General features: G+C 39.7%; 1 protein-coding gene and 1 long non-coding RNA gene across 2 annotated transcripts; one reads left to right on the forward strand and one right to left on the reverse strand.

Annotated features, from left to right (window-relative positions):
- Positions 1-313: 313 nt before the first annotated feature.
- On the forward strand, positions 314-26,714 carry si:dkey-65j6.2 (pleckstrin homology domain-containing family G member 4B). Its single transcript, XM_046868792.1, has 23 exons — positions 314-553; positions 2,012-2,146; positions 12,542-12,739; positions 14,016-15,213; positions 15,377-15,541; positions 15,682-15,805; positions 15,890-15,983; positions 16,400-16,486; positions 16,622-16,735; positions 16,850-16,948; positions 17,128-17,279; positions 17,944-18,082; positions 18,241-18,363; positions 18,491-18,682; positions 19,392-20,302; positions 20,603-20,852; positions 20,965-21,048; positions 21,872-22,096; positions 22,176-22,346; positions 22,452-22,629; positions 22,734-22,850; positions 23,158-23,376; positions 24,176-26,714. The coding sequence occupies exons 1-23, from the start codon at positions 314-316 to the stop codon at positions 24,361-24,363; spliced, it is 5,403 nt and encodes a 1,800-aa protein (XP_046724748.1). The 3' UTR covers positions 24,364-26,714.
- Positions 3,104-5,947, reverse strand: LOC124398766. Its single transcript, XR_006928121.1, has 3 exons — positions 5,822-5,947; positions 3,860-4,129; positions 3,104-3,694 (listed from the first exon to the last, which is right to left on the reverse strand). It is a non-coding gene; the product is annotated as an uncharacterized LOC124398766 (long non-coding RNA).
- Positions 26,715-26,727: the final 13 nt, after the last annotated feature.

Below are 26,727 nucleotides of genomic sequence, written 5' to 3' on the forward strand. Positions count from 1 at the left end.
TTTTCTTAACATGACAACATCTGTCGTTTACCTGAAATAATGGCTGGAAAAATAAATATAATGCTGGTGTGTGGATTCCTGGATCCCAGGTTTCTAACCCGTGTCCATGTGGGGTAACTTCTGAGTTATTGCAGCTAAAATAAAGTAAAATAACCAACTTTACATAAATAATCTCAAAACAGTCGTAATAATTTTACACAATCTGAATGAGATCAATAGTTTTTATGGCTGAAATCTTTCACTCTAAATCTTGGTACAAAACTCACTTAAAACTTGAAATAAAAAAAAAAGGAAAAATTCAATCTGAAGCACAATGAATCTCTCCGACTTTGTCCTCATCACGCGGTCCGATCTACTCCGAGATAAAGACCCAGATGTTCTCAACGTGTATTGGACCATTAATCCTCCACTCAGCGTGAAGATTTTCTCTCAGGTTCGGAGCCTCGGAGCCGTGCTGCAGTTAAAGGCCAGGATTTGTGGCTGCATGTTGGACAAACTGAATAAATGTCTCCGGTTCTCTATAAAACACAGGACGGTGGCGTGTGGCTCCGAGGTAGAAGACAGACTCTGATGTAAAGCGATGTGAGATGTAGGAGCTGAGAATCGAGCGAAAACGCTGGATGTGTTAAAGACGTTCACTTTAGCACTGAAATAAGATTTACACTCGACAGCTTTATAAAGGGTTCAGTGTGGTTCATATTTATATATTTATATACCACAATCCAATACTGCATTCTGATTGGTCAGAACCTGCTGATTCATTTTCTATTACGACAGACGAGAGAAAGATACAGAAAGATAGAGAGCGAGAGAGAGAGAGAGAGAGAGAGAGAGAGAGAGAGACAAGAGGAGAGAGAGACAGAGAGAGAGAGAGAGAGAAAGATAGAGACAAGATGGAGAGAGAGAGAGAGAGAGACAGAAAGTGAGAGAGACAGAGAGAGGGGTAGAGAGGTAGAAATAGAAAGAGAGAGAGCGACAAAGATAGACAGAGCTATGAGAGACTGAATGTGAGACAGAAGAAAGAAAGAAAGAAAGAAAGAAAGAAAGAAAGAAAGAAAGAAAGAAAGAAAGAAAGAAAGAAAGAAAGAAAGAGAGAGGGAGAGAGACAGGAAAAGAGAGAGACAGGAAAAGAGAGAGAGAGAGAGAGAGAGAGAGAGACATGTAAATAAACATATAAATACTGATTGATATGATTGATATAAAACTGTTCTGTTGTCTATGGCATCTATCCTGATGATTCCCTGATTTCCAGGTGTGGTTTCTGTCTGTTTCAGGATCATGCAGTACAATAACACGAGCCTCGTTTCACGCTGTGGGGTTTTATTATAACTGTTAAAATCATTTGTCTCATGGTGGAGTGTAAATACAGAGTACTGAGAGCAGGATGATAAAACACCTCACTGTACCACACACACACACACACACACACACACACACACACACACACACACACACACACTCTGTCGGGGAACCAATAAACTCTTATTGCCCTCTAGTGGATACAGTGTGGAAGTGCACCGTGATGCTCAGATTGAAGAGTTCAATGTGGACTTAAAGTGAACAATAAAAATACGGCTTGTGTTTGAGCTGTATGAAGTCCTCACTCTGCTCTGTGTGTGTGTGTGTGTGTGTGTGTGTGTGTGTGTGTGTGTGTGTGTGTATTGAACAAAAGTTTTAATATTTAAAGGAAGAGTTGATGCAAGAAGACAAGAGTCCTCTCAGAGTCATCTTTGTGCCAGGAGCAAGAGAGAGAGAAAAAAGAGAGAGGGAGGTAGAGAAAGAGAGAGAGACAGACAGAGAGAGAAAAAGAATGGAAGCAAGATGAAAATACACACATGCAGAACAAACGAACAAAAGAAAGAACGAAAGAGCGAGAAAGAAAGAAAGAAAAAGAAAGAAAGAAAGAAAGAAAGAGAGAGAGAGAGAGAGAGAGAGAGAGAGAGAGAGAGAGAGAGAGAAGGGGGTGTTAACCCTAAACTACTCCCTACTCCCCTATGGAAGTGCACTATAGTGTACGAGGCTCTGTGTGGTTTGGGACGGAGCCAGGCAGCTGGGACCCAGAGCTTTTCTCCTCTCAGTGTGTGTGTGTGTGTGTGGTGTTAAGTCTGGACTGGGATACAGAGGATCACTGCTGTGTGAGAATAAGGTAGGAAATAAGGACTCTGTGTGTGTGTGTGTGTGTGTGTGTGTGTGTGTGTGTGTGTGTGTGTGTGTGTGTGTGTGTGTGTGTGAGAGACGTCATAAAAATGTGTTAAATGTGCTGAAAAAGGGAATGGGCTCAAATGATTTCATTCATCACACACACACACACACACACACACACACACACAGGGTCAGGGCTGGAAAAAGAGCAGTGTGTGGGGACCTCATGGTAAAAAATAGAGTGGCTTTAACATGAGAGGTGCAGGTGTCTGAAATCAGTGGCGCACACACACACACACACACACACACACACACACACACACACACACACACACTGATTTTTCTTTGTAGAATTGTTATATATATAAATTCTAATTGATAATAATAATAATACCGATGTTTTCCAGAGGTTCGTGTGGTAGATGTTAAATGCTCATATCATGTCAGACATTAAGCCGGATTTATGAGACACTATGAAAGAATAAAAAACAACAACATGAGAATGAGACACCGGAGTAAAAGAATGAGGTATTAAGTTGAATAACATGAAATGAGATATTAAGGTGAAATAATAAGATAGTATATTAAAAAAAAAACAAGATAACCTGAAATAATGATAATAAGCAGAGGTTGAATAATGAGATGGTTAAATCTCATGAGATAGTTTAAAAAAAAACAAAAAAACAAGATACCTTGATATAACTAGCAGTAATGAGCTTATAATGAGCTTATAATGAGCTGAAGTTCAAATGATGATAGTATGTCTAAAAAACAAGATAACCTGAAATAATGAGATAATAAGCTGAATTTTAATTGATGAAATAGAACGCCATAAAAACAACAAAAAAACAAGATACCTTGAAATAATTAGCAGTAATGATCTTATAATGAGCTTAATCAGCTGAAGTTCAAATAATGATGGTATGTCTAAAAAACAAGATAACTTGAGGTAATGAGATAACATACTAAGGGTGATATGAGATAATGTGTAAAACCAAGATAATAAACTGAAATAATGAGATAGTATGGTAGATATATGTTGAGGTTATCATGAGGTTATGTTGAGACCCGAGTGCAAAACAAACAGCAACTGTATCCCTAAAGCCATTTAAGCAATGAGATATAATGAGATATTAATGAGACAGTACTCTAGAAAAACGTTCCAACTTGCGAATCAGGGCTTTGTTTGTAATAACACGAAGATAACCGTACACGAATCTAGAGCGGTTTAAACGTGTCCACCTGCACGACACGTCCAGACAAATCCTTCATGAACCCTCAGGAAGCCGTGTCAGAAAGATCACTCCTGATGACAGCGTGACTTTCACACGTCCTCCTATAGACCTCGGCTCCTCCCTCCCTGTACGTGTCTCAGCTGTCGTAGGCCGTTCCTCCCACGCCGTGGCTCAGGAGCATGAACGTGAACGTGGCTCAGGAGCGAGCAGCTGCTTCGCTTTCCGCCGTAGACGCAGCTGTAGAGACGTCGAACTGATGTCAGACGTGACCAGGTGTGTGTTCAGGACTGAACCATTCACAGTGTGTTAATCCTGGTCTATTTATAGGGAAAGTGAGAAGTAAAACACACACACACACACACACACACACACACGCACACATGCACACACACAGTAGGTGCGGTGAAACTAGAGGAAAATTATGAACAATGAAATGGAGTGATGAATGTGAACTTCATATATATGGATGGATGTCACATGACCTCACTTCCAGCTTCTCCTCAGTAGTTCCTTGTGCATCACAGGATTTACTTCAAGCTTCTGTTATTTGTTTTTAAGCTCTTAACGGCCGTCAGGTTCCTCATATCACTCCGCCCACTCCCGATGTTGGCCCTGTCCCAGAGGAGTTCAGATCGGATACTTTTACCCCGTCAATTTCCTGGGTTGAAGTGTAAAGCCACCAATGGCAGGGTTCCTCTGAACGCCATGGACTTATTGGCTTATCAGATGAGATCATTGGTGTATCTCTGCTCCTGAAATAAAATCATTTATGATTTCCCAGCTGTCTTGATCATTCAAATGTGCACCATGTTTACTAATAACTCATAAACACTCGGAGCGAAATATTCGACCTGGTGCAGCTCAGACACTCAAAATATTTTTACTAGCTGTCATTTCACATCCACGGCTTCTCTTCAGGATTCCGCGTAGCACACAGGAACGCAACCCAAGCCGGGAATGTTACAGGAACGCTCTCGCATCACGCAATGCCTTGGCACTTGTTATATTTACTCTCTTCGGAGGCAGGATGCTATTTTGACCAGACTGTTGCCAGAACGTTTCATCGTATATCACTGCCTGCTCGGGTTATTTCTACTGCAGGGGCTTTAAACGCAGATCGCCGCCGAGGGCTCGGGGAAAAGACAGCCATGGATTCCCCGTACCTGAGCTTTATTTCGAGTTTTGGTTCGGTGCATTTCTACGATTTTTTGACAGAGGAGCTCCTGTGATGACTTCCAGTCAGGTCATAGCCGTGTGGAAAGGTGTGTGTGTGTCGACTATAATGTGGAATAATGAGATTATAATCTGAGGGTGATATGATATAATATGTAAAAACTAAATAATACTTATAAGCTCAATTAATGAGATAGTATGTCCAGAAAAAACAAGATAATAAATGGAAATAATAAGATACTATGCTGTAGTTGAAATAATGAGATAGTATGTCCTTAAAAACACACAAGATAACTAGAAACAGAGATAATAAGCAGAGGGTAATATGAGATAACGTGTAAAAACACGATAATAACCAGAAATAATGAGATACTAAGCTGAAGCATTGAAATAATGAGATTGTATGTACTAAAAAACAAGATAACTTGAAATAATGAGATACTAAGCTCAAGTTGAAACAATGAGATAATAAGCTATGGTTAATATGAGATACGCAAAAACAAGAAGACTTTAAACAATGACATAATAAGCAGAGGGTAATATGAGATAATGTAAAAACAAGATAATAACCAGAAATATTAAGATACTAAGCAGACGTATTGAAATAATGATATGTACTAAAAACAAGATAACTTGAAATAATAAGAGTACACTGAGTTTGAAATAATGAGATACTAAGCTGAAGCATTGAAATAATGAGATTGTATGTACTAAAAACAAGATAACTTGAAATAATGAGATACTAAGCTCAAGTTGAAACAATGAGATAATAAGCTATGGTTAATATGAGATACGCAAAAACAAGAAGACTTTAAACAATGACATAATAAGCAGAGGGTAATATGAGATAATGTGTAAAAACAAGATAATAACCAGAAATAATGAGATACTAAGCTGAAGCATTGAAATAATATAGTATGTACTACAAACAAGATAACTTGAAATAATAAGAGTACACTGAGTTTGAAATAATGAGATCGTATGTACTAAAAACAAGATAACTTGAAATAATGAGATACTAAGCTCAAGTTGAAACAATGAGATAATAAGATATGGTTAATATGAGATATGCAAAAACAAGAAGACTTTAAACAATGAGATAATAAGCAGAGGGTAATATGAGATAATGTGTAAAAACAAGATAATAACCAGAAATATTAAGATACTAAGCAGACGTATTGAAATAATGATATGTACTAAAAACAAGATAACTTGAAATAATGAGATGCTAAGCTAAAGCTGAAATAAGTGTAGTTACTGGTCATGCTTACGTCATTTGTTTTTATTTCCTGGGTTAAATAACAACATCCAGTCACACGGCCAAAACAGATCAGACATCAGCTCACAGATTTGTGACTGTGTGCACCTCTGGGTGTGAATCACACTCTGTGTCTCCAAGCTAAAGACAGGGTCCTCGCTTTCCTCCAGGCTGACGGTGCTGAGAGCTTCACGATGTCATGATGATGGATTTCACCAGTCCTCAGGCTCTTACACACATTTTCACACATCTATATGGAAATGTAGGACTTTGATGTAAGGAACTGCTAAGTGTCCATCCCCAAGGACAGGACTAAATGTCCCCATCTGCACGATATGCTGGTTCTCCAGAACTGTTTCCTGTCTCCATCTCTGTTTACTCCTTATATTTACTGATCTTTATCTCCACTTGGTAGTTTATTCCATACATGATAAGAGGTTTAACAGGTCTGAACTGGTGCTGCTGGTCCCATAACTACTGCAGAGAAGAAACAAGAGGAGGAAGAAGGAATAATCGCTGCGAATTATCTTCGAACGTAATAAGTCTGTCAAGGACGGCGATTTCTCACCAAGAAGAAACAGATGCGCATCGACTCGGGTTACGGCTCGGGTTCTCATCTAGTTCTCTCTCATCAAGTTCTCAGGCTTTTCCCTCAGTGTAGAAAGCACAGTTTATACCAGCCCTGGTCTTTGGGTTGAGAACAAGTTGACCGCACATTTCTATCTGTAATATGTGATATTTCATCAAAATAAATGGCCATAATCCGATACATAATCCATCTATTCCTATGTGTTAAATAATAAAACTGTTTCCGTTCATCATAAGTACACTTTCTCTCTGAACATACACTTTTTACCCCGTCATGGCCTGTGGTATTGGAAAGTGTTACGATTTATTGAAATAGGAGAAAAAATCTGAGAAAAACAAGGAATTATGAGTGAAAATCTGTTTGTGAAAGTGATCTTGTACTCTGACGTTATTAGGTGTAGCCATAAACAGATAAAAAAAAAAATTCATGTCAATCAAAGCCAGAGAAAGAAGTCAAACTTGGAGATAAAATGGAGGACAGACAGGAAATGGTGAATAAATTCTCGTCTCAAGGGAGATTCAGGCTAAACGTCTGTCCTCTTAACTCCCTGCTATCTTTCTCTTTCTCTCTCTCTCTCTCTCTCTCTCTCTCTCTCTTGGTTCCTCACGTGCTCCTCGGTCAGTTTACATTATGCTTTCCAAAAGTCCAAGCAGAGAAACATCACGGCTGGAGACAGACGAGGAAAGTCTGAGGTGTAAAGTTTGTGCTGCTGCTTTTGTTCTTCAGAATCATGGAAATTATGGAAATTGTGTCTCTAAATAATGGACTAATGAAGACAGAGCTGAATCTTCGGACGCCATAAGACCCACTCAGGCCAAAATGGTAACGATATTCTGTACATCTGGGTCACGATTTCGGCTGCGTGTCTTAATAATCGTATAAAATATTCATGTCCTGTATATTACTTCTGCACTTTCATCATTGTGTTGGGTTTTAAATTTATGGGAGTTTTTTGAAGAGGTAATTCAGTGGGTTCAGTTTTGCAGGACTGAGAATGTTGAGGTATTCGGTCGTCTGGTAAATGTCCTGAAAGACACGGCAGTTGTGAGGACGGTGTTTATGCTGCTTAGCGACTCGGTAACACTTTGTCAAATGTCACTTGGTGATTGATGTTAACATGAACAAACCCAGTAATTTCTGTGTGTGTAGTAATTTACAGTCTCCTTGGTGGCTGAATGGCTTTAGGACTTTCATTCAGTTGAATGTTTGTCCAGTGCTGAAGTTGATTAATGGTTGTGTAGCATCAATTCAAAACATATTGCAGTTATTACTATTGAGAAATTTTAGATTGAGAATTAATTATTTCATTTTAATATAATTCATTTTATTAAGAAATACATTTCTGAGCATTATGTGGGTCTTTATGAGATAAATTAGATGCTCCGCTTGATATCTGATTACTATCTGATCTCTGATTTAATATGCAGTGATGTTTTGTAATTCAGTACTCTGGACTTTGATTTGGCCACGCCTCCTTTACAAAAAAAAAAAATGTCTAGAACATCTTGGCCACGACTCCGACAGTGAAACTGTCTGGCACAGCTAGGCCACGCCTCCTTTAATTCCTAGGCCATGCCTCCTTAAACGAAAATAACAGACACAAAAGCCATGCCTCCTTCAGCTAGGCCACACCTCCCTTACAGAACCTCTCTGGTATGGCTTGGCCACGCCTCCTACAGTATAAATGACAATAACTCCTATGTCATGCCTTTTTTAAACATTAAAATATGACACACCTCCTTCAGTAAAATTGAAAATTGCTAGGCTACACCTCCTATAACTACAATAACAGACATAAAAGCCACCTCTCCTTTGGTTAGGCTTCCCTTACTGAACATCTCTGGCACAACTAGGCCACGCCTCCTATAGTAAATCTGACAATTATTCCTATGCCATGACACTTTTAACTACAATAACAGATACAGAAGCCACGCCTCCGTCAGTGAAACTATTTGGCACAACTAGGCCAAAGTCTTAATTACTGAAACTCTTGGTATAGCTTGGCCACACCTCCTTTACTACAAATGACAGGCACAGCTAGGCCACGCCTTTTTTACTTATAATAACAGACACAGTAGAGATGGTCTGGCACAGCTAGGCTCTTCATCCATCACTAAAACTGACAAGAACTGCTAGACCACGCCTCCTTTACTTATAATAACAGCTATAAAAGCCACACCTCCTTCAAAGAAACTGCCCAACATAGCCATGCCATTGTTTAATACTAATAATAATAATATCATCATTCATTTTTACAATTTGGCCTAGTATGCAAGTAAAAATGCTAAGAAAACAAGAAAGGTTTGGCTAACAGGAAGCAGATTATTAGCAACTAGCTATAGTACAGGAATTTTCTCGCCTTTCCTATTAAAATGCTTCGTGAAGTAATGCATTTTTCTCTTTATTAATTAGTTTTAGCTTTAAGAGTGGCAGACAATGCTAATCACTGCCGAGCCTAACGAGAAACCCATACGCTTTGTGATTTTCTAATTAACGTGTATTTGTTAAAATAACAACAGGTTTTGCTAATACCTGCTGGTTTGATTAACCTCAGTGTGTGTGTGTAAGTGTAGGTGTGTGTGTTTGTGTGTTTGGAAAGAATCAGTCGACTGTGTTTAATGTAATTACATGCTTTTTACTGTTTACAGGCAAACCTGGAGCCCAATATGCTAATGTGAGGATTAAACAGACAGGAATGAAGGCGCAGTCGGCTTGAAGCAGTGAAGTAATTAAATAAGTAATTACATAATGGGAGGGGAAAAAACAAGTGAGGAAAATTTGAAAATGGATCATTCGAGAGATCTGACATTCAGGAAATATTCCGTAGATGTTAACTGAAGTCAATGTCCGGCGTTAAATCAGGATCTTTTCATATAGAACTAGAAGAGTGTATTTTGATCGATTATACCATGGAAAGCTGGTCTAATATCTTCATACTGAGAATTTATTTGATATTTCTATCCATTTATCAGGAGTTTGGTTCGGTGTTATCAGTGTTCATGTTAGCTGGAAGTTGAGGAACGGTTGCGATGATGGACGATGGAACATTTCCGCTGACAAAATCTCGATTCGTTTATCAGCAAGACAAGCTTCAGTCTGGGAAGATATGTGTGACATAAACACAGGAAACAGAATCATTTCCCAGCCTGGGACTCGGATACTTGTGTAAATGAAAGAGAGATCCTGATTTTAGCTGAAACTCTGGGAAGATAGAGATCATCTCTTTCATTTCTGGATTTGTTTTAGGCAGTTGTGAGAAAAATGCAGTAAATTGAGAATAGGCTAATGATGAACCAGTTCTACCAAGCAGGTGCTAATGATCATCCAGTTCATATGTAGGTTGAAACCCAGATACTGCTACTAAGGGTGGGGTTGTGGAAGACACTTTTATGTCAAAGGTCCTACACCATGACAAGACTGAGCATAGCAACAGGGGACAATGTAGTTCAGCAAGGACTTTCCTGATTTCAAAGTGGACCGAGGTTTCAAGATGTGCTTTTCAAGCTATTTTGCAGAAGCACAAAGAATTGGGCAAATTTGTGTAGGGTAGATGCAGTGATTGGCCAAGGAATCTTGATGCAGCAGATGAAAGGCACATCATGTCCAGCAATGCCATCAGCAAAGAACTGGTCGAAACCAGTGGGATTCAGGTATACCCACTTACTGCCAGGAGAAGTCTAGCCAGAAGAGACCTTCATGAAAGAATTGTGGCCAAAAGGCCAAACCGCCGACATGCAAATAAATCTAAGTGACTCAACAAAGTACAAAAAGGAATAGGGGGCAAAAAAAATGGCAGCAGGAGCTCAGAGTTAAAATCTAAAATATTTGTCTGTAGCAAAATACAGGTTTTTTTGATGAATTGCTGGAGAGTGGTACAATAATGAGTGTCTGCAAGTACCAGTGAAGCATGGTGGAGGTTTCTTGCAAGTATGGGGCTGCATTTCTGTGGAGTTCTGTTGAAGATTATTTAATGATGTCCTCAATGCTGAGAAATACAGGCAGATACTTCATGCAATACCATCAGGGAGGCGTCTGGTTGGCCCCAAAATTATTCAGCAGCAGCCAATACCATTGAGAGTTATCTTCAGCATAGAAAAGAATGAGTCCAGGAAGTGGTAGTTTTGCCCCCCACAGAGTCCTGATCTCAACGTCATGTAGTCTGTCTGGGATTATATGAAGAAGGATTTGAGAAGATCTGTGCTTCGTTCTCCAAGAGTCCCCACTAGGTCCTGGTCAATCACTTGTTTTGGTTGAAGGATGAGTCTGAGTGTCAGAGGTCACAAGTGTGAGCGCTTCATTAAGGTCTCTGTAGGCCGAGACGTGTCAGGTGTAGCAGAGACAGTAAGACAGCTGCAGCTAAATCAGGATACAGTGAAAACTGAGGCTGCCAGTCCACGCTGAACCGTCTGAAAATGCTCACATCATTCTACTGCTACTTTGTACAAATCTAAGAAGACTTGAACCACTTTTATTTTCTTTCGGTTCGACCCGACGACGTTCGAGGAAAAGCTAATTTAATTCACAGCGTAGCAGAAGTTAATTGACTAATAGAAAAAATATTTTATATCCTGTTATTTTGGCAATATTTCTTAAGCTGGTTGGTGAACAGCAATTGATTTTTGCCACAGATTCTGTTTCAGACTCGGGTCTGGCAACTGAATGATTCAGCGATGATGCAACCTCTTCTCAGTTTTAAGAAATACGATAAAGTATATAAAATTGAGCATGTTTACTGTAACACTCATTGTAAGCAGTAAAGAACCACTCGGCCACTTTGTCCTTAATGGATATGTGGATCCAATTCTTTGGAACTTCTAAACTTCAATGATGAACGAGAGATGGCAGATGGGCTAAATTAAGACCTTGCTAAAACAAGCAGGTCTGGGTCAAAAGGCCAGGAATCACTGGGATTCAGCGGGAATGTGAAATTGCAGACTCTTTCAAGTCGTTCAAAGAAGACCAGCAGAATTATTCAAAGGAAGGATTTGAAGTATTAATATAGCATTTCATCTGCTCTGGGTAATGTAATGCTGGTTACCTCTGTTTTTAATACTCACATAACGTCTACAAGGTGTCAGTAATCAGCATCCATATATCTTCGATTGCTGGTAGTTATGCCGGACATATAAATATAAATGTAAATAGTTTAAACCATGCAAATCCTCACACTGTCCATATTTCAGCGTTGAATTAGCCATTCTGCCATTCTGACTCCAACAAGGCGATATTTCCACAAATTTCATTGTTCAGTGAAACAAAAATAATATTTAGGTCCATAACACTTTGAAGGTGCTGCCACAAGTGTAAAAGAGGCAGGGATTCATTTCTTCTTTATTGAAACTCAGATGCCAGGAAAGACTAAACTTGTAATCCCTTGCTGGAAAGCTTCGAGCCATCCACTTTGAAGGATCATGGTAAGATTTGGGAACAAATTTCTTGATGGACAATTGACCATGGTCTTTTCCTGTGGTCTGCAGGTCATTTGTAATCTCAGCCATCGGTTTTTTTACTGAACAAGCAAAACCGAAGACCAAACATGAAACCCAGGCCTCATTTATCGAGCAGATTTGCACGTAAAACTGTTCTACTCATAGACTAGGATTTACTCGTTTATGTTTTGTATATTTAGACCTGCTACTGAATAAAACTAATGCCAAGGGGTTTGAAATGAGCTCGCACTGGTTCCAAACAATTGCTGATGCCCCGTGGTCACCAACTCCTACTGTAGTCACAAAACTTCCCCTTTCCCCTTTCCCCGCCACCCGGTATACAACAACATACTTGGGAAGTTTCGCTCAAGGGCCCAAATATGTCTTTCTTTACCTACTGTCCTTCAAATGAACAAAACTTATATATCTCAATATTTTTGAAGAGTTTCTATACACCTTTTTTTCAGGTGTTCAAAACGACTTGCGTTTATATATTTTACTCTGAGTAAATTTTAAATGAGCTGATTTTTACTTGAGTAGATCTTTACACCGGTAACTTTACTTGTACTTAAGTACAATACTTATACTTAACAGTACTTTTACTTGAATAGAATATTTTATTACTCTTTCCACCTCTCTTTAATTAAACATGTGAATGATCTATTCCATATGATCACCCATTGATGAAAACTTTTGTCATGTGTTTTGGCTGCAGAACCCAGAATCCCTGGACTCATCCATCCAGAGCTCCCTGTCAGCTCTCTACCCTCCCTTTGAGGCCACAGCTCCGGCCGTCTTGAGCCAGCTATTGCATGTCACTGAGGGTCGTTATGGCGGCGATTCCCTTCAGTTCCTAACTGACTTTCTGATCCCAGCCAGGAGACTCCTGGAGAGGGTGCGCCAGGAAACTTGTGTGAGTGTTAAAATAAAATGCACAGTAGATGTAATTATCATTCCTTTTGGGTAAGATCATAAGCATGAACATAATAAAATGAGCAAAAATGAACACGTGAAAATGATTACATAAAACTGCATGAAGTAATAAGTTGTTAGGAAAGTGTATTACTGTTTTATTTCTTTTATACCACAGCCAAATCAATGCTAATTCAAAAACAATTAATACCTCCTTGCTTTCTGAATATGCCTTCCATAAATAAGCAGAACATGATCTGACTTTGCACACCTCCTCGGGAGCAAAGATCAGTTGCATACCTCTAACAGTAGAGCATTCCTTCACACGAATGGTGGAAAAACATCTATGTGTCAAGCTCATAATTATTGATTATTTCTATAATAATATAAGTTATTAATTTTTTTGCTGGCTATACTAAAATTGCATGAATGTATCAGGGAAATTTCATGTTTCTTGGTTTCAAGTGAAAGTTTGGAAGCAACTATGTCTGCTCTAGTCACATGAGCAGCTTCTCAGATATCTGGCCCCCCCAAAAAAAACGACTCTTACTGAACCTCATTTGTTTGTTTTTATACAATTAGAAATCAGAGATGGACGAAGTACACAAACCATGTAGTAGTAAAAGTAGAGATTCACTCTGTAAAATGTTTTATCACAAGATTCTTTACTTATTCACCTCAGTTTATGTGAAAAGACTCGAATGTGAGTCTCAGCACACTGATCTATTAATAGAATGATATTAATGAATCAAACACTGATTGATTTCTTTTACAATGATCATGAGCCCAAAATCTTATAAAAATCACACTAAAAGGCTGCGGGTGTGGTGGTGAGTTCGAGTCTGGAGTTTCTTCATCATTTAATCCTCTCTAAATGTTCTGCTTGATGTTGAACTGATGCTGAACTCTATGTTGGCGATCAGTAGATACACCAAGCGCCAATCAGAACACGTGTAAAACAAAGCGTGTGCTCGACCCTGATTGGTGGAAATAAAAAAGAACGACTGATTTCTCAAAATGTAGTGAGTTTGAAATGTAGTGAAGTTACAGTAAAAGTCTCCCCAAATGGAAACACTTCAGTAAAGTACAGATACATGAAAAAGCGACTTAAGTACAGTAACCAATTACATTTACTTCTTTACTGTCCATCGCTGTTAGAAATAAATTAATAAAGCATTCCTGTATTTTCCAGGTAATGCAAACATGTCCATATACTGTAGCATGAACTAAAGCATTATCAGGGAATTCCTCTTTAGATTTCTTTTTCTTTTGGATAGGAGCCGTATTCTGACTTGGCGTTCCATTGTGCCGGCTGGCCACTGTGCCTGTACGACCACATTGTAATCCATCTTGCCCCTATCAACCCACTGCTGCTCTCCTTTGAAGACTTTTACCTACAGGTGGTGCCGTTTGAGAAGCAAGCAGCCCGTCTTGTGGTTCGAAGCCTGTTAGAAGAAGACCAGGATGAATTGGAAGAAACTCCAATACCAGAGAACTCATTTAGTCGTATCTTTACAGAGGACTGGTTAGAAGAGCTCAATATAGGCAGACATGGAAGGCTTCTCAGTCACTGTGTGCTGGCTAATGAGAACTGCATAGTGAAGGTGCCTTGGGAACAGGTGGTCTACCCAGAGACTGAGGACCAGCCACAGTACATGGATTCTTTCAACGAAGAGGAACCTTTGAGTGGACCTTCCTGGCAGGGTTATTCGGTTGAGACTAGGATCTGCCCTGCTAAGGATGGTATTGCAGTGTCTTTGTGCTTGGTTGACAGCTCCAAACAGAGTGAGATAAATCAAGCTATGTCTGGTGTGAGGCCACTCGGCTGGGTGTCTCCTAATACTTGGGATAGTCGCAGTATTGTTGATGAGGATGTAAATGATATGGAGCCTATCAAAGTGAAGGGTGATTTAGGAGATTCATCGACCTGTGTCCAACCTAAAACATGTTTGCTAAGGCCGCATAGGGTCACGGCTCCTGGTGGCCATGATCATACAGCTCATAATCGTCCCACCTGTGGACGTACTGTAAGGTTTGCTGAGCAGCCTTGCACTCCTTGCTTGAGGAGGAAGCATGGACAGGGTACCAAGAACCAAGAATGCCGATACAAGGAGTATTGCAGGGAAGAACAATGTTCTATTAGAACTGAATCCAGGCCAAAAGAAGATGTCCTCTCTGATAGAACGGCGAGGACAGACCATCTTCACAAACCAGTCCAAACACAGTTTACACAGATACAACCAATAGGTCATAACTCCAATAGAGATAATTCTCAGGGTATCTTTGATGACACAACAGCGCAACCATCCCCAAGCATGGTTGAAACAGAATCAGAGAAGTGTTTCATTGCTGTCCATGGATACCCCAGTGAGGTAACAGAAATGCCCCCAATGTTACATGTAGCTCATGGAAAAAAGAACACTTCTTATGGACTTGTTTCACCAAAGTTAAACAGACGAAAGCCACCAATGCAAGGTAAGAACTATTCAAGGTTCTTTAAAGGTTCTTCCCTGTTTTATTAATATTATGTTAACTATTGATCAAACTTGTCATTAGCTTGAAAGAATAATAGAAGTGGATTTTCATGTTGTACAAATTGCGCACACACACGTCAACTCTTTTTAAATATTTTCTCTAGAAACAGCTCAGATCCATACAGATCTTTCTGCTAAGGCATATTACACAAATAAAACCACAGCCTTAAACTATCCTGACATAAAAAAGGCTGGAAAGAGATCACCATTCCCAACTCCCACAAAATCAGAAACCTGCCTCCTGCAAGCAGGACTTTCATGTCTTACAGGTAACTCCCAGTAAATAAAATCAAAATGAGCATTAAACAAAGACTTAGATCAGACATTCAAGCACATTTACAAATATTTTAGTTTGCCCCGTTGTTTAGTGTCCCAATCTGATGCCTGTAACTTGGTGTCCCCTCCTCAGGTGGTAGAGATCGCTCGAACAGAGTAGTAGTGGAGGTTTATGGTGATCACCAGCACTGGGGGTCTCCACTGCTGTCCAGCCTGGTGCTCTGTAAACTTCTACTTTACTTCCACACTATTATTAGGTATGGAAAAAGATTACCTAACTGGTCTTCAAAGGTTTACAAAACTTTAAACAAGCAAAACCTACATACAGTATGTTCCCACAGGAGGGAGGAGAGAGGGTACGGAATGACCGTCGTGTATGACGGTCGTAAGGTTCCTCCACACCCAGAATTCCTTGAAGCTCTTCAGATGGTGCAGGTAGGTTCTTGTCTATTCAAGTCTGTTAGCTTTAAACAGCTCCTTGAGCTAGCTTTTACTGCTTTTATGAAAACCATTTCAAAATATAGTCTTTGTACTAGCAACTAACTTATTGCAACATCAGGTATGTTCAACAGATTCAGATTGCTGTCTATTTACTGGAATTCTACTCCATTATGCAAAAACCTTATCGTACATTTTGGCACGTTATTAATATTTTCCAACTTAGTCTTTATTAAGCATAATAAGAATCAGGTTTCTTTGCTATAAACCTCTAAATATAAAAATCATCACCTCAAGGACTTTCTTTTTTTTTTTACATTCCAGCTGTATTAAATAAAGTTCACTGTTTCAGAGAATCTTCTTTGGTTCTGGGTAAAAATTCTGCCCTTGGTGTTTTTCTTTAAATTATTTAGGAGCAGGAGACAAAAGCGATCCACTGTGTGCTACTGCTTGTCAGTAAGGAGAAAAGTTACAGCCCTAAAAAAGGCCCTGGATACATGGTTCGGGACTTTTTCCACATTGAGACACAATTAAATTCAAACAATGAATCAGAAAGTCAATAAATAAAAGCATTATAAAGCAGTATACATAGAGACATGCTAACTCCTAAATCCTGTTTTACATTATTAATGTAGGAGGTCGTGACATCCTTCAAAGCTCTCAACAGATATATCGAGTACAGCCAGCTGAGCCCGGGCCTGGATGGCACGTTTCTTTACAGTCACAGGAACTGGCTGCACCTTCATCAAGTTAGTCTGATCGCCAGCATCATAAATTATATCAGATATAAAATTAATTTTTTTATTATTATTTCTTTTGTTATTGTACAACTGTACCAGATACTAATGATGTTTGATTTACAGGAACTCTATCCGTTTGTGTTCACCCTCAAGGAAGCAACATGTTTGCTTCTAGAAGCCCTCAGGAAGTTAGAAGGTGTCCATAAAATAGACACCGCTCAGGTATTATGCAAATCATGCAAACCACCCCGATGTTGATTATTTACTTATGAGTGCTAACAAAATTCACTGAGGTGTACAGATGTTTTGTGTATGGGCGTGATGCAAAAATGTGTAGTTTTGTATGATGTAGAATAATTTTCACTAGCCTTTTCTCAACCACTTTTATTTCTGTCTTTAAGGATGTACAGCAGTGTATTAATGACCAACGGGTTCTAATGGAGGACGTGCTTGAGGACACCCACTTGGTTATGTTACAAAGGGAAGGTGGGCCCCTGTTGGCCAGGTTGAGATGGGAGAGCGATGTAAGAGCAGCACACTACGAGACAAGCTGGTAATGCTAACATGCTAATCTATGAAAGCGTATCTAAGGAGCCCATTCTAATATGTTAACAGGGATTCACTAGTATACAGGCACGTCAAAACCATTCAACATGCTTTAACATACACCGTTATGGCAGAATATTGTGTTGGTCCCCCTTTTTGCTGCTAAAACAGTCCTGACCTGTTGAGCATTAACAGCATGAACTTCAGCAGTTTGAGCTACAGGAACTTGTCTGTTAGATCGGACCACACGGACCAGCCTTCGATCCCCACGTGCATTAATTATCCTCGGCTGCCCACGACCCTGTCGCTGGTTCACCACTGTTTTTTCCTTGGAGCACTTTTGATAGATACTGACCACTGCAGACCAGGAACATCCCACAAGAGCTGCAGTTTTGGAGATGCTCTGATCCAGTCATCTAGACGTCTCAAATTCTTACACTCGCCCATTTTTCCTGCTTCTAACATCAACTTTGAGGACAAAATGTTCACTTGCTGCCTAATAAATAAATCTACCAACTAACAGGTGCCATGATGAAGATCATCAGTGTTCTTCACTTCATCGCTAACAAAATTGTTATGTCATAACTGTAATGCAGGGCGCTGTAATAGCATGTCTCTAAATGTATAACAAATATTAAATATTATAAATGATCTCTGGTCTGCTCTTCCAGTAATGTCATGGATACCATAGAGTCCCTTTACAATGAGTTAGAGGAACACATCCATGTGCTGGTGCAAAGGTCCAACATTTTATTCCAGCACCTTGGCTTCTTGCTACATCTCAGACAAATGGAATCAAGGTTCTTGGAGGTATCCAAACACACTCATAAATATAGCTTACTTACATTCACTCTTTTGGTGCTCTTGTTATATCCATACACAGTTTTGTGATTTTGAACAGAATCCTCACTGTGTACATTTTAAAATATAGTCATCCCAAGCCCAGAACCTGTATCGGCTTTTTTCAGATAAAAGAGTGGTTTGATGTGGAGGGAGAAAGACGGATTCTCGAAGCAGAATCCACACAGGAACCGAACAGGAGCTTTGAGGAGATTCTGCAATGCTTAACCGCTGTCCTCTCTGAAGCTAATGTAATCACTCATCCCTTCCACTCAATCCAGATTAATTATATAAAAAGAAAACAAGACAAAGACATGAAGTCGATATATATTATTTTCTACCATGGTTTACCCTTGATGAATTAAATTTTTTTCTCAGGAACATAAGCTTCAGGCGATGATGTTACTTAATGAAGCAGAAAGCATCCAGGGACCAAATTATCCAGAGACAGAAGTGTTCCACATAATGATATCCACATTTAAATCCAACTTGTCTGAATTCCTGTCTGAAGCAGAGCAGTACTGTGATGAACTAAAGACTATGCTGAATGTGTGCCATTTCTGCGAGAGGGTAAGTTTTCATTGTTTTTCAACCAAACCGACATATTTCACTTTGGAGTTTGAATTAATCAAGAAATCGCTTTTAGGTCAAGCTTCTCCAGGGTAGACCCCTGGCGGGGCTGTTTTCTTAATCCCCCTCCCGTCCTCTCCCACTGAATTTTTGACCATTACTGTCCGCTCGCGAGATTTTTGTGTCCAGTCCGGTCCACTCCCGAAAACATTCTCTCACAGTTTATAAAGATTGTGTAAAAATGTACACAAACGTTAGGGCTATGATCAACTTACATAATGATAACGGACAAACGTTGGACTTGCAGTGTTTCGTTTTTTTGTGACGTAAATAACCGTATCAAATGGGTCAATGCAAATCGCGGGACTGCAGATGGTGGGACTTGCGGTTTATTTGTTGGACTGCCCACTACAAAGGTAAAACTGCCTGCCCAGGCAAGATTTGTATTGGGTCCCAAGGGTATTGTATTGGGTACTCCGAGGAGCACAACAATTTTTTGAAAATGTTGGTTGGACAATCTATTGATAAATGATTCAGTAAATCTATTGATGTCATTCAAATTCATTAGAGAATAGACGGAAGATTAGGGGTCAAAACAAGTGAACCAAGTCAGACAATAAATTGACAAGTATCCTTTTTATGGGCCTAGTTGGAATTCACAGGACTGTTGCTATAATCTAATCGGAATATTCCCTTCTTACACTCACAGGCAACAGTGGTGGCCATAGACTGCTCTCAGCAATTAGAACAAGAGAGACTGCAGTGCATGACTCATCGAGAGAAATGGGCTGCTCTTCAAGGATGCCATGAAAAGCTCAGCCAGTTTTCCCCTGAACACTTCCAGGAGGCAAAGAACCAGTCCTGCTCTCTGCAGAACCCCTGGGGGAGGAAGGTATGGAACATGACTTGGCTAAGGTGTCAGGAGGTCAGTCGACAGCTGGAGGACACCTTGCAGGAATTGGAACAAGATCAGCATCTTTCAGTACCTGTATCTTCACAATATGATGGGCATAGTAATGCAGGGCAGGAAAGCACTGATGGAGAGCCAATACTTCCACAACCTGACACACATCAGAACCCACCGGAATGCCCAGAAGTCAAGGTCCGGCACAACCGAGACAGTATCCATGGCACAGTGACCTGCTTTAACATCAGTTTCAGACAGTCCCGTAAAGGATGTAAAGGGGCCAAAATGGCTCCAGCTGCAGATCTTGAGCAGAAGTCACCCAGAAAAACAGCCCATGACCACAAGCAGACACAACCAGTCGCAGGATCAGACACAGTTGGTTGTCAGTGGTTCAGTTGGCACCACAACTCCAGCAAGGAGGATCCTTCTTTAGCTTCCAGTTCGTTCAAGATTCAGATTCTACCATCTACCTTTACTGAATCTAAATCCTCACCATCCATATCCTCTAGTTCCCAAATCTCAGGACTTACCTACTCTGGAACTCAGACCTCGGTCGTGCAAAACCCAATCCCACGTTCTGGAAACTTCTCTTTGGAAAGTTTGGGCTGTGAAGCAAGGCACCCTGAAAATACTTCCCACTCTGAAGAGACCGCTAGACGGGGCAACGAGGCAGCAAACACCCTGTCTAGTCCTGACATGGAAAGCAGAACTGTGTAAGATATTACAATAATGTTGCTATGTTGTTACATATTCATTGCTTGAGATTACAGTGGATGAATGCATTCAGGTTAAGTGGCATCAAAATGACGGTCCAGTTTTTACATTTATAGATAAAAGAAATTTAATTACAAAGCATGGATTTTCAACAAATCTTAAATTAGCTCACTAGTCAATCTTTACATGTTGCCAATACAGATCCACATCCACAAGTTCTACTTTTCCACCTGCGTTCACATTTTTGCCTCATTTCACAGAAGAGATCTCTTGAAATGTTCTCCCATGTTCTCCCACAGGAAGCCGCAGTGCATCTTGGAGGAATTGTTGGTGACAGAACTGGAGTATGTACGATCTCTGGCTTACATCCTGACTCATTACCTCCCCCTGCTGGCCCAGCCAGATGTCCCTCCAGATCTCAGAGGCCAGCGTGGAAGGATCTTTGGGAACCTAGAGAAACTATATGACTTCCACTGCCATTACTTCCTGCAGGAGCTTGAGGCTTGCCGGGCTGAACCACTTCGGGTGGGCCGCTGCTTTCTCAGACACGTGAGTTCCTAAGACTCTAATATTGCGCTAACATTTTGTGATACTGTCACATTTTCTACAAGAATCACAATAAGAAATAATGACGTGTTTATTGTTTATGTCATGTTTGCAGAGAGATAATTTTGGGCTGTATGCTCTGTACAGCAAGAACAAGCCTCAGTCAGATGCTCTGATCCAACAGCACAAGTTCTTCAAGGTGAGAAATGGCGATGACAAAGCAAGGGTGGATTTATCGGGGTGGCACAGGGTGGCAACTTCCACACTAAGGGAAATCATTCCCACCCCATCGGTCACCCCAGCACTGGTATCCCAATGTATAAAATATACATTTAATCAGATTCCTCAAACAAATTTTACAGTTGAGGCAATTCAATATAACAACAAAAAAAAAAACATACCCGTAAATAATGCCAAGAAGATGAACTGCTTTGTTTTAGTGAAACTAACACATTCAATGCAACCCGCCTGATCACAAACAAATGACTCGATCCGACTTGAAGCATTGACGAATCGATGTATTCGTATTTGTATAAATATACCTGTAAGTACATTCTATATTATTATAGGTCATTTTGATGAGATCTTCACGTGTTTTAATGACTTCACGTGTATTAATGACTCTATTAATGAACTATTTTTAATAATATGTTGGTCCATAATTTAGTCTTCTGGATTGTCAGAACTTTCAAGATCTGCCCGTATGACAAGGACATTTAAGAAGTTTATCCCCTATCCTTTGCATATAAATGAACAAATAAAAGATACTATGAAGTATGCTAGATTTTATGCTAATTTAACGCTAACTTAGAATAGTTTACCACTAATGTTTTGTGTAAGTTCAGACAGCTCTGGCTTCTCCAATGGCATTCAAGCATTTCAGACTAGGAAGGTCTTTTTGGGATTGTGGCTATAAAAGGCATTGCAGCAAATCCTTTCTGTGATTGGGTTCTTAAAAATACTTTCGAAAAAAAAATCGCACATTTTCTACAGATTTCGTTTTTTTTTATTTCTGCATGCAGCGTAAGCAGCTGGAGCTGGAAGACAGCATGGATCTCTCCTCCTACCTGCTGAAGCCTGTGCAGAGGATCAGTAAGTACAGCCTGCTGCTGCAGGAGATGCTGGAGGAATGTGGAGCAGCGCATGAAGCAGAGCGGCTGGAGATCCACGGTGCTGCCGAGGTGGTCCGATTCCAGCTACGCCACGGAAACGACCTGCTCACAATGGACGCCATCCAGGACTGCGATGTGAGTAAGATGAATGAAAGCAACTCTCATGAGAAAACGAGAGTATGTTCACAACTCTGGACCTGATGTTTGTCTTCAGGTGAACCTGCAAGAACAAGGCCAGTTATTTCGGCAAGACGAATTCTACGTGACATTTCACAAGAAGCGTTCTTTGCGCCGAGTGTTTCTATTTCAGGACCTGATTCTCTTCACCAAGACGAAGAAAACCCACCGTGGTGATGATGTGTATGTCTACAAACAGTCCTTTAAGGTACTTTGGTACTTGGTGACACTTTCATTTAAAATGTAACTCTTCCAAGATTACAGGCTTGTTTATTACATTTTGTTCCACTTGTGATTGATCAATTCAAAATAGACATGTGACATTGGACTCACCCAGAACTGTGGACAGAGGGGTTTGTGCTTTGAGATCTGGTTCAGAAGAAGAAGAGCCCAGGACACTTATACGCTTCAGGCGGAGAGACAGGACCTTAAAGAGGCCTGGACTGCAGACCTGGAGCACATTCTGTGGGAACAGGCCCTGAAGAACAGAGGTGAGATACAAAGAAAAAGAGAGAGAGAGAGAGAGAGAGAGAGAGAAGAAGAGGAGAGAAAGAGATTGAACTGTAAATAATTTTACTAATGGATTTATTTGCAGAGTTGCGGAGACAGGAACAGGTGTTTATGGGAATGGGTGTTAAACCATTCATGAAAATTCAACCTAAAGAAGAAGCCGTGCATGACAGAACCCTCACCTGCTTCCTGCAAGAAGGAGGTATTACTCTATTAATCTGTGGTTTATGATCAAAACAAATCTTTTTTGCTAGTACTTGAAGCATTTGAAGATTGCCAGCTTGAACACCTCCTCGATCTGGTGCCACTTCTTCTACATCAATTGATGCAATTATGAATAATTGTATAGAGTAATACAGGTCTATAACGCAAATGCTAATCAGATGCTAATCGTGTCTAATCGTGATTATGTCAATTGTTGCACTAATCCTGTAAGCATCTATTACACTTCTATACTTCAGAAGGTTTTGGTGCAGTGGGTTTTTTATTATTATTAATTTTTTTTATAGAGATTGAAGAATTAAAATCACAGAATCTCACCGCATCCAGACTTCAGAGCGACATGCCGCTGCCACGGCCGGAATCGATCGGCTCAACCTCAGGCAGCCAATCATCTTCCTCCTCTGGACGAGGCTCTTTGTCTCCTAGCGGGTTCCGTGAAAGCCAGGTGCATGAAAGCGGCCATGGAAGTCAGATACCTCCGATCAGCCATCCGAACATTAACCAAGGTACATCATCATCATCATCATCATGTTGAGAAAGAAAAAAAATTGAACTTTCGCTGTACTTGGCCAAGTCAACACAGGTATCTCATATTGTCTTGATGTTTGAAGTAAAGGAATAACTATACACACACAGACAAGGTGGTATCAAAAAAGTTTTGAGAGTCGATCTGTTTACAAAAAAGTACTTTATTTTCCTGTTTTTACACATTATAATCTTCAAAATAGTCCTTTTGCACAGCAATACATCGCTCCAAGTGTTCTTCTGGAAGGTATCCTGAAAAGCTTTTCGAAGCGTGTTAAGCACCTTCTGGGGACCTTTGAACTTCATCTTCGGAAAGAGGGTGAAGCCCGCAGTAGCCAATTTCGGGAAGTAGGGTGGGTAAGGAGACGAAATCGTGTGAATTGTTCTCAAATGATCAACATGCACGAGCTGCTGTGCAGACTTTTTCGGAGGTTGAGCTCGTTTAAGGTCTTCCTGATCTTTTGCTGCTGCTCGAAACACCTCGAACGACTCGTTACAGCGTCACCGTATGTCAAATGCATTTCATTTCAGACGTCTCTGTGGCAGATTTGCTCAGAATTACACATCTGTTTTTTGGTCCGACTTGCTGTCTGTGAAGAAATCGCAGACGTGGTAACGCACATGGGTCAGAACAGCACCAGTCTGCAGTTTGTCAGTCTCGAAACTTTGTGATACCATATTGTGTGTTTATTCTGTATGCAAATAAAAACAGGCATCTGAATGGACGCTAAGCCAAAGAGTGAATCATTATTTCTCCTCCCTCTGTTTCTCTTCCTGAAGTGAGCAGCACCGAGGCTCCAGGTCGATACAGCTCACGCCTGTGTGGTAGCCCGGGTTCCTGCAGTGGTCCAGGAGGGAGGTTTGCGGCACCTGCTGGTCCCCAGCACACTTCTCCTGCTCTGTCCCGGAAAAAAGGCCTTGGCGGCAGCACACGCAAAACACACACCTCGTATGCAGCAAAATGTTAGAGAACAGATTTGCTCTTAACACGATTCAATTTCTTCTGAAATGCGTCTTCATTAATATATTAAATCCTGTACAATTTATAGAGAGCCTTAAATATCAAAGATTATAAGATACAGACGTGGACAAAATTCCAAAAATTCTTAATGGTTTATTCCAGATCAGCTTTAGATTTCTGATTTAACACAATATAAAAACAAATGAAAATAACATGGACAAAAATGATGGCACCCTTAGCCTAATATTAACCCCTTAAAGGTGATCATGAGAAACGAGCGAGTTCTGTAGCTCTCACTGAGACTTCTGCACCTGTCTACAGGTAATCTGGCCCACTCTTCATGAACACACTGCTACAGTGGTCTCATGTTTGAAAGGTACCTTCTACAGACTGCACATTTCAACTCTTCCCATAGATGTTGGATAGAATTTGGACCAGAGCTCATTAAGAATAGTGCAGTGTTTTGTTCTTGGCTATTCTTGGATGCTGAGTTGTAGGTTTTGGGTCAGTATCCCGTTGGAGGACTCGTGAGCTGTAACTGAGACGGAGCTTTCTGATGCCCTGCAGTACATTTCGCTCCAGAATGGCTTTGGTTGTCATGGGATTTCTTTGTGGCCTGCACAGGACCAAGGCTCCCCAAACCAAAGCAAAGCCCCAAAATATAATTAGGTTTTTTCTATGCTTCTTGTGAACATACAGTCGATGTGCCTCACATAAAAAAAAAAAAAAAAAAAGGGTTTTGTCTCATCTGTATTCTCTTAGATGAATCACAACTTGTCACTATGCATTATAGCAAATTTTCAAGAAAACCTTTACTTTGAAACATCACTATAATACAATATATAAATAATATAATAATATATTTCTGTTTTCGGGGACACCAACTCATTTGTCCTCACCTGTAATAATTGTTTTATATTTAGCCTTTTGAGACGCAACATTCACTTAGTAAACCTTAAAAACATTTTCATAATGATTCAAAATTTCAATCATTCAAATTTGTTAAGATAAAAATGCGTGTTAAATCTAAATTCTTTTACCAAATATAAATCGCACACAAGAATACAAAAACAAACAGCAGACCTGAAGTACCTTTCCCTCATTTTGTACCTTCTTAAAGTTTTGGCACCCATATACTGTCTAAATATGTGAAGTATATTGTCCTGACTGAAAAAGCAGTTATTTCTAATTTGCTCTCAGCTGTTTTAGAAGTCTGCGTTCCCTCAATTGCATCCTGTTTGCATCCGTGCGGAATTGATACTGTAAATGTTACACGTAATATCAATTCGTCATACATGATACACCATCATAGGCAAAAACAATGAATGAATTTTCACACTTTTAAACAACAAAAAGCATTGATTAAGATAAGATATACCTTTATCCGTCCCACAGTGGAAAAATTTCTGAAATGTATATGTTAATTTAGTGAATTATTATTCATTTATATATAAATTAATATAATTCATATTCAATCATATCCTACAATCGTATTTAATGCTGGAAAATCTTTTCTCACCGAGTAAACACTGTACAAATGGAAGTACTGTTTCACGAACACCGTATATTTTTTTTCCAAACAAAGCCTGTAGTATATGTCGACGCATTTTATGATGCAGCAACTATTTTTTAAAAACCTTTTTTTTATTGGAATAAAAAAATACAAATAAAAAAGCAGTGTAAATTAATCTTGTATAGCATAATTTTCTGCATGTGTATAATTTAATAGAGGTGCTGAACACAATCACATTTATTTCCTCAATATTACTACAATAATAAAGTCAAAATATATCTTTATAAAAATTCTAAAATAAAAAATTGTGTTATTGGGAAAATGAGTTTCTTTATATTCATGAATATGTGCTACAGAGTGTTTATTTTATTTAAAAAAAAAAAGTAATAAATGAAGCCATTTAGACATCACACATTAAGTCAAAATGGACAAGTAAAAGTTTCTCAATGATCCACATGGAAATTTGAAGTTCAATTTGATGATGTAACAGTTACCTGGTCTAGGAATGTTTCCTCAGTACAACATCACTTCAACATACTGTACACTTGTTAAACATTTCTATATTGTTTGCTGATGAGACATTGAGCAGCAGGAACACCAGAACAGGTAAAAAGTGTTTGTCTGTTACACAATCTGTACACTTTCTGACTTTTCCATCCATTTGTGTATTGGATGTCTTTGGATGCATTCACGTGAAATTCTCCCTTCACTTGAACTGAGAAACCCAAACCTGTTCCAGCATGACAATGTTCCTGTGCACAAATCCAGCTCCATGAAGATCTGCTTTTCATGGGTTCGAGTGGAAGATATCCTACTGTTGGAACGCTGACTGCACCCCAAGCCTCCTCACCTCTCCTA

This window comes from Silurus meridionalis, chromosome 16 (assembly GCF_014805685.1).
Source record: "Silurus meridionalis isolate SWU-2019-XX chromosome 16, ASM1480568v1, whole genome shotgun sequence".
Taxonomy (NCBI): Eukaryota; Metazoa; Chordata; class Actinopteri; order Siluriformes; family Siluridae; genus Silurus; species Silurus meridionalis.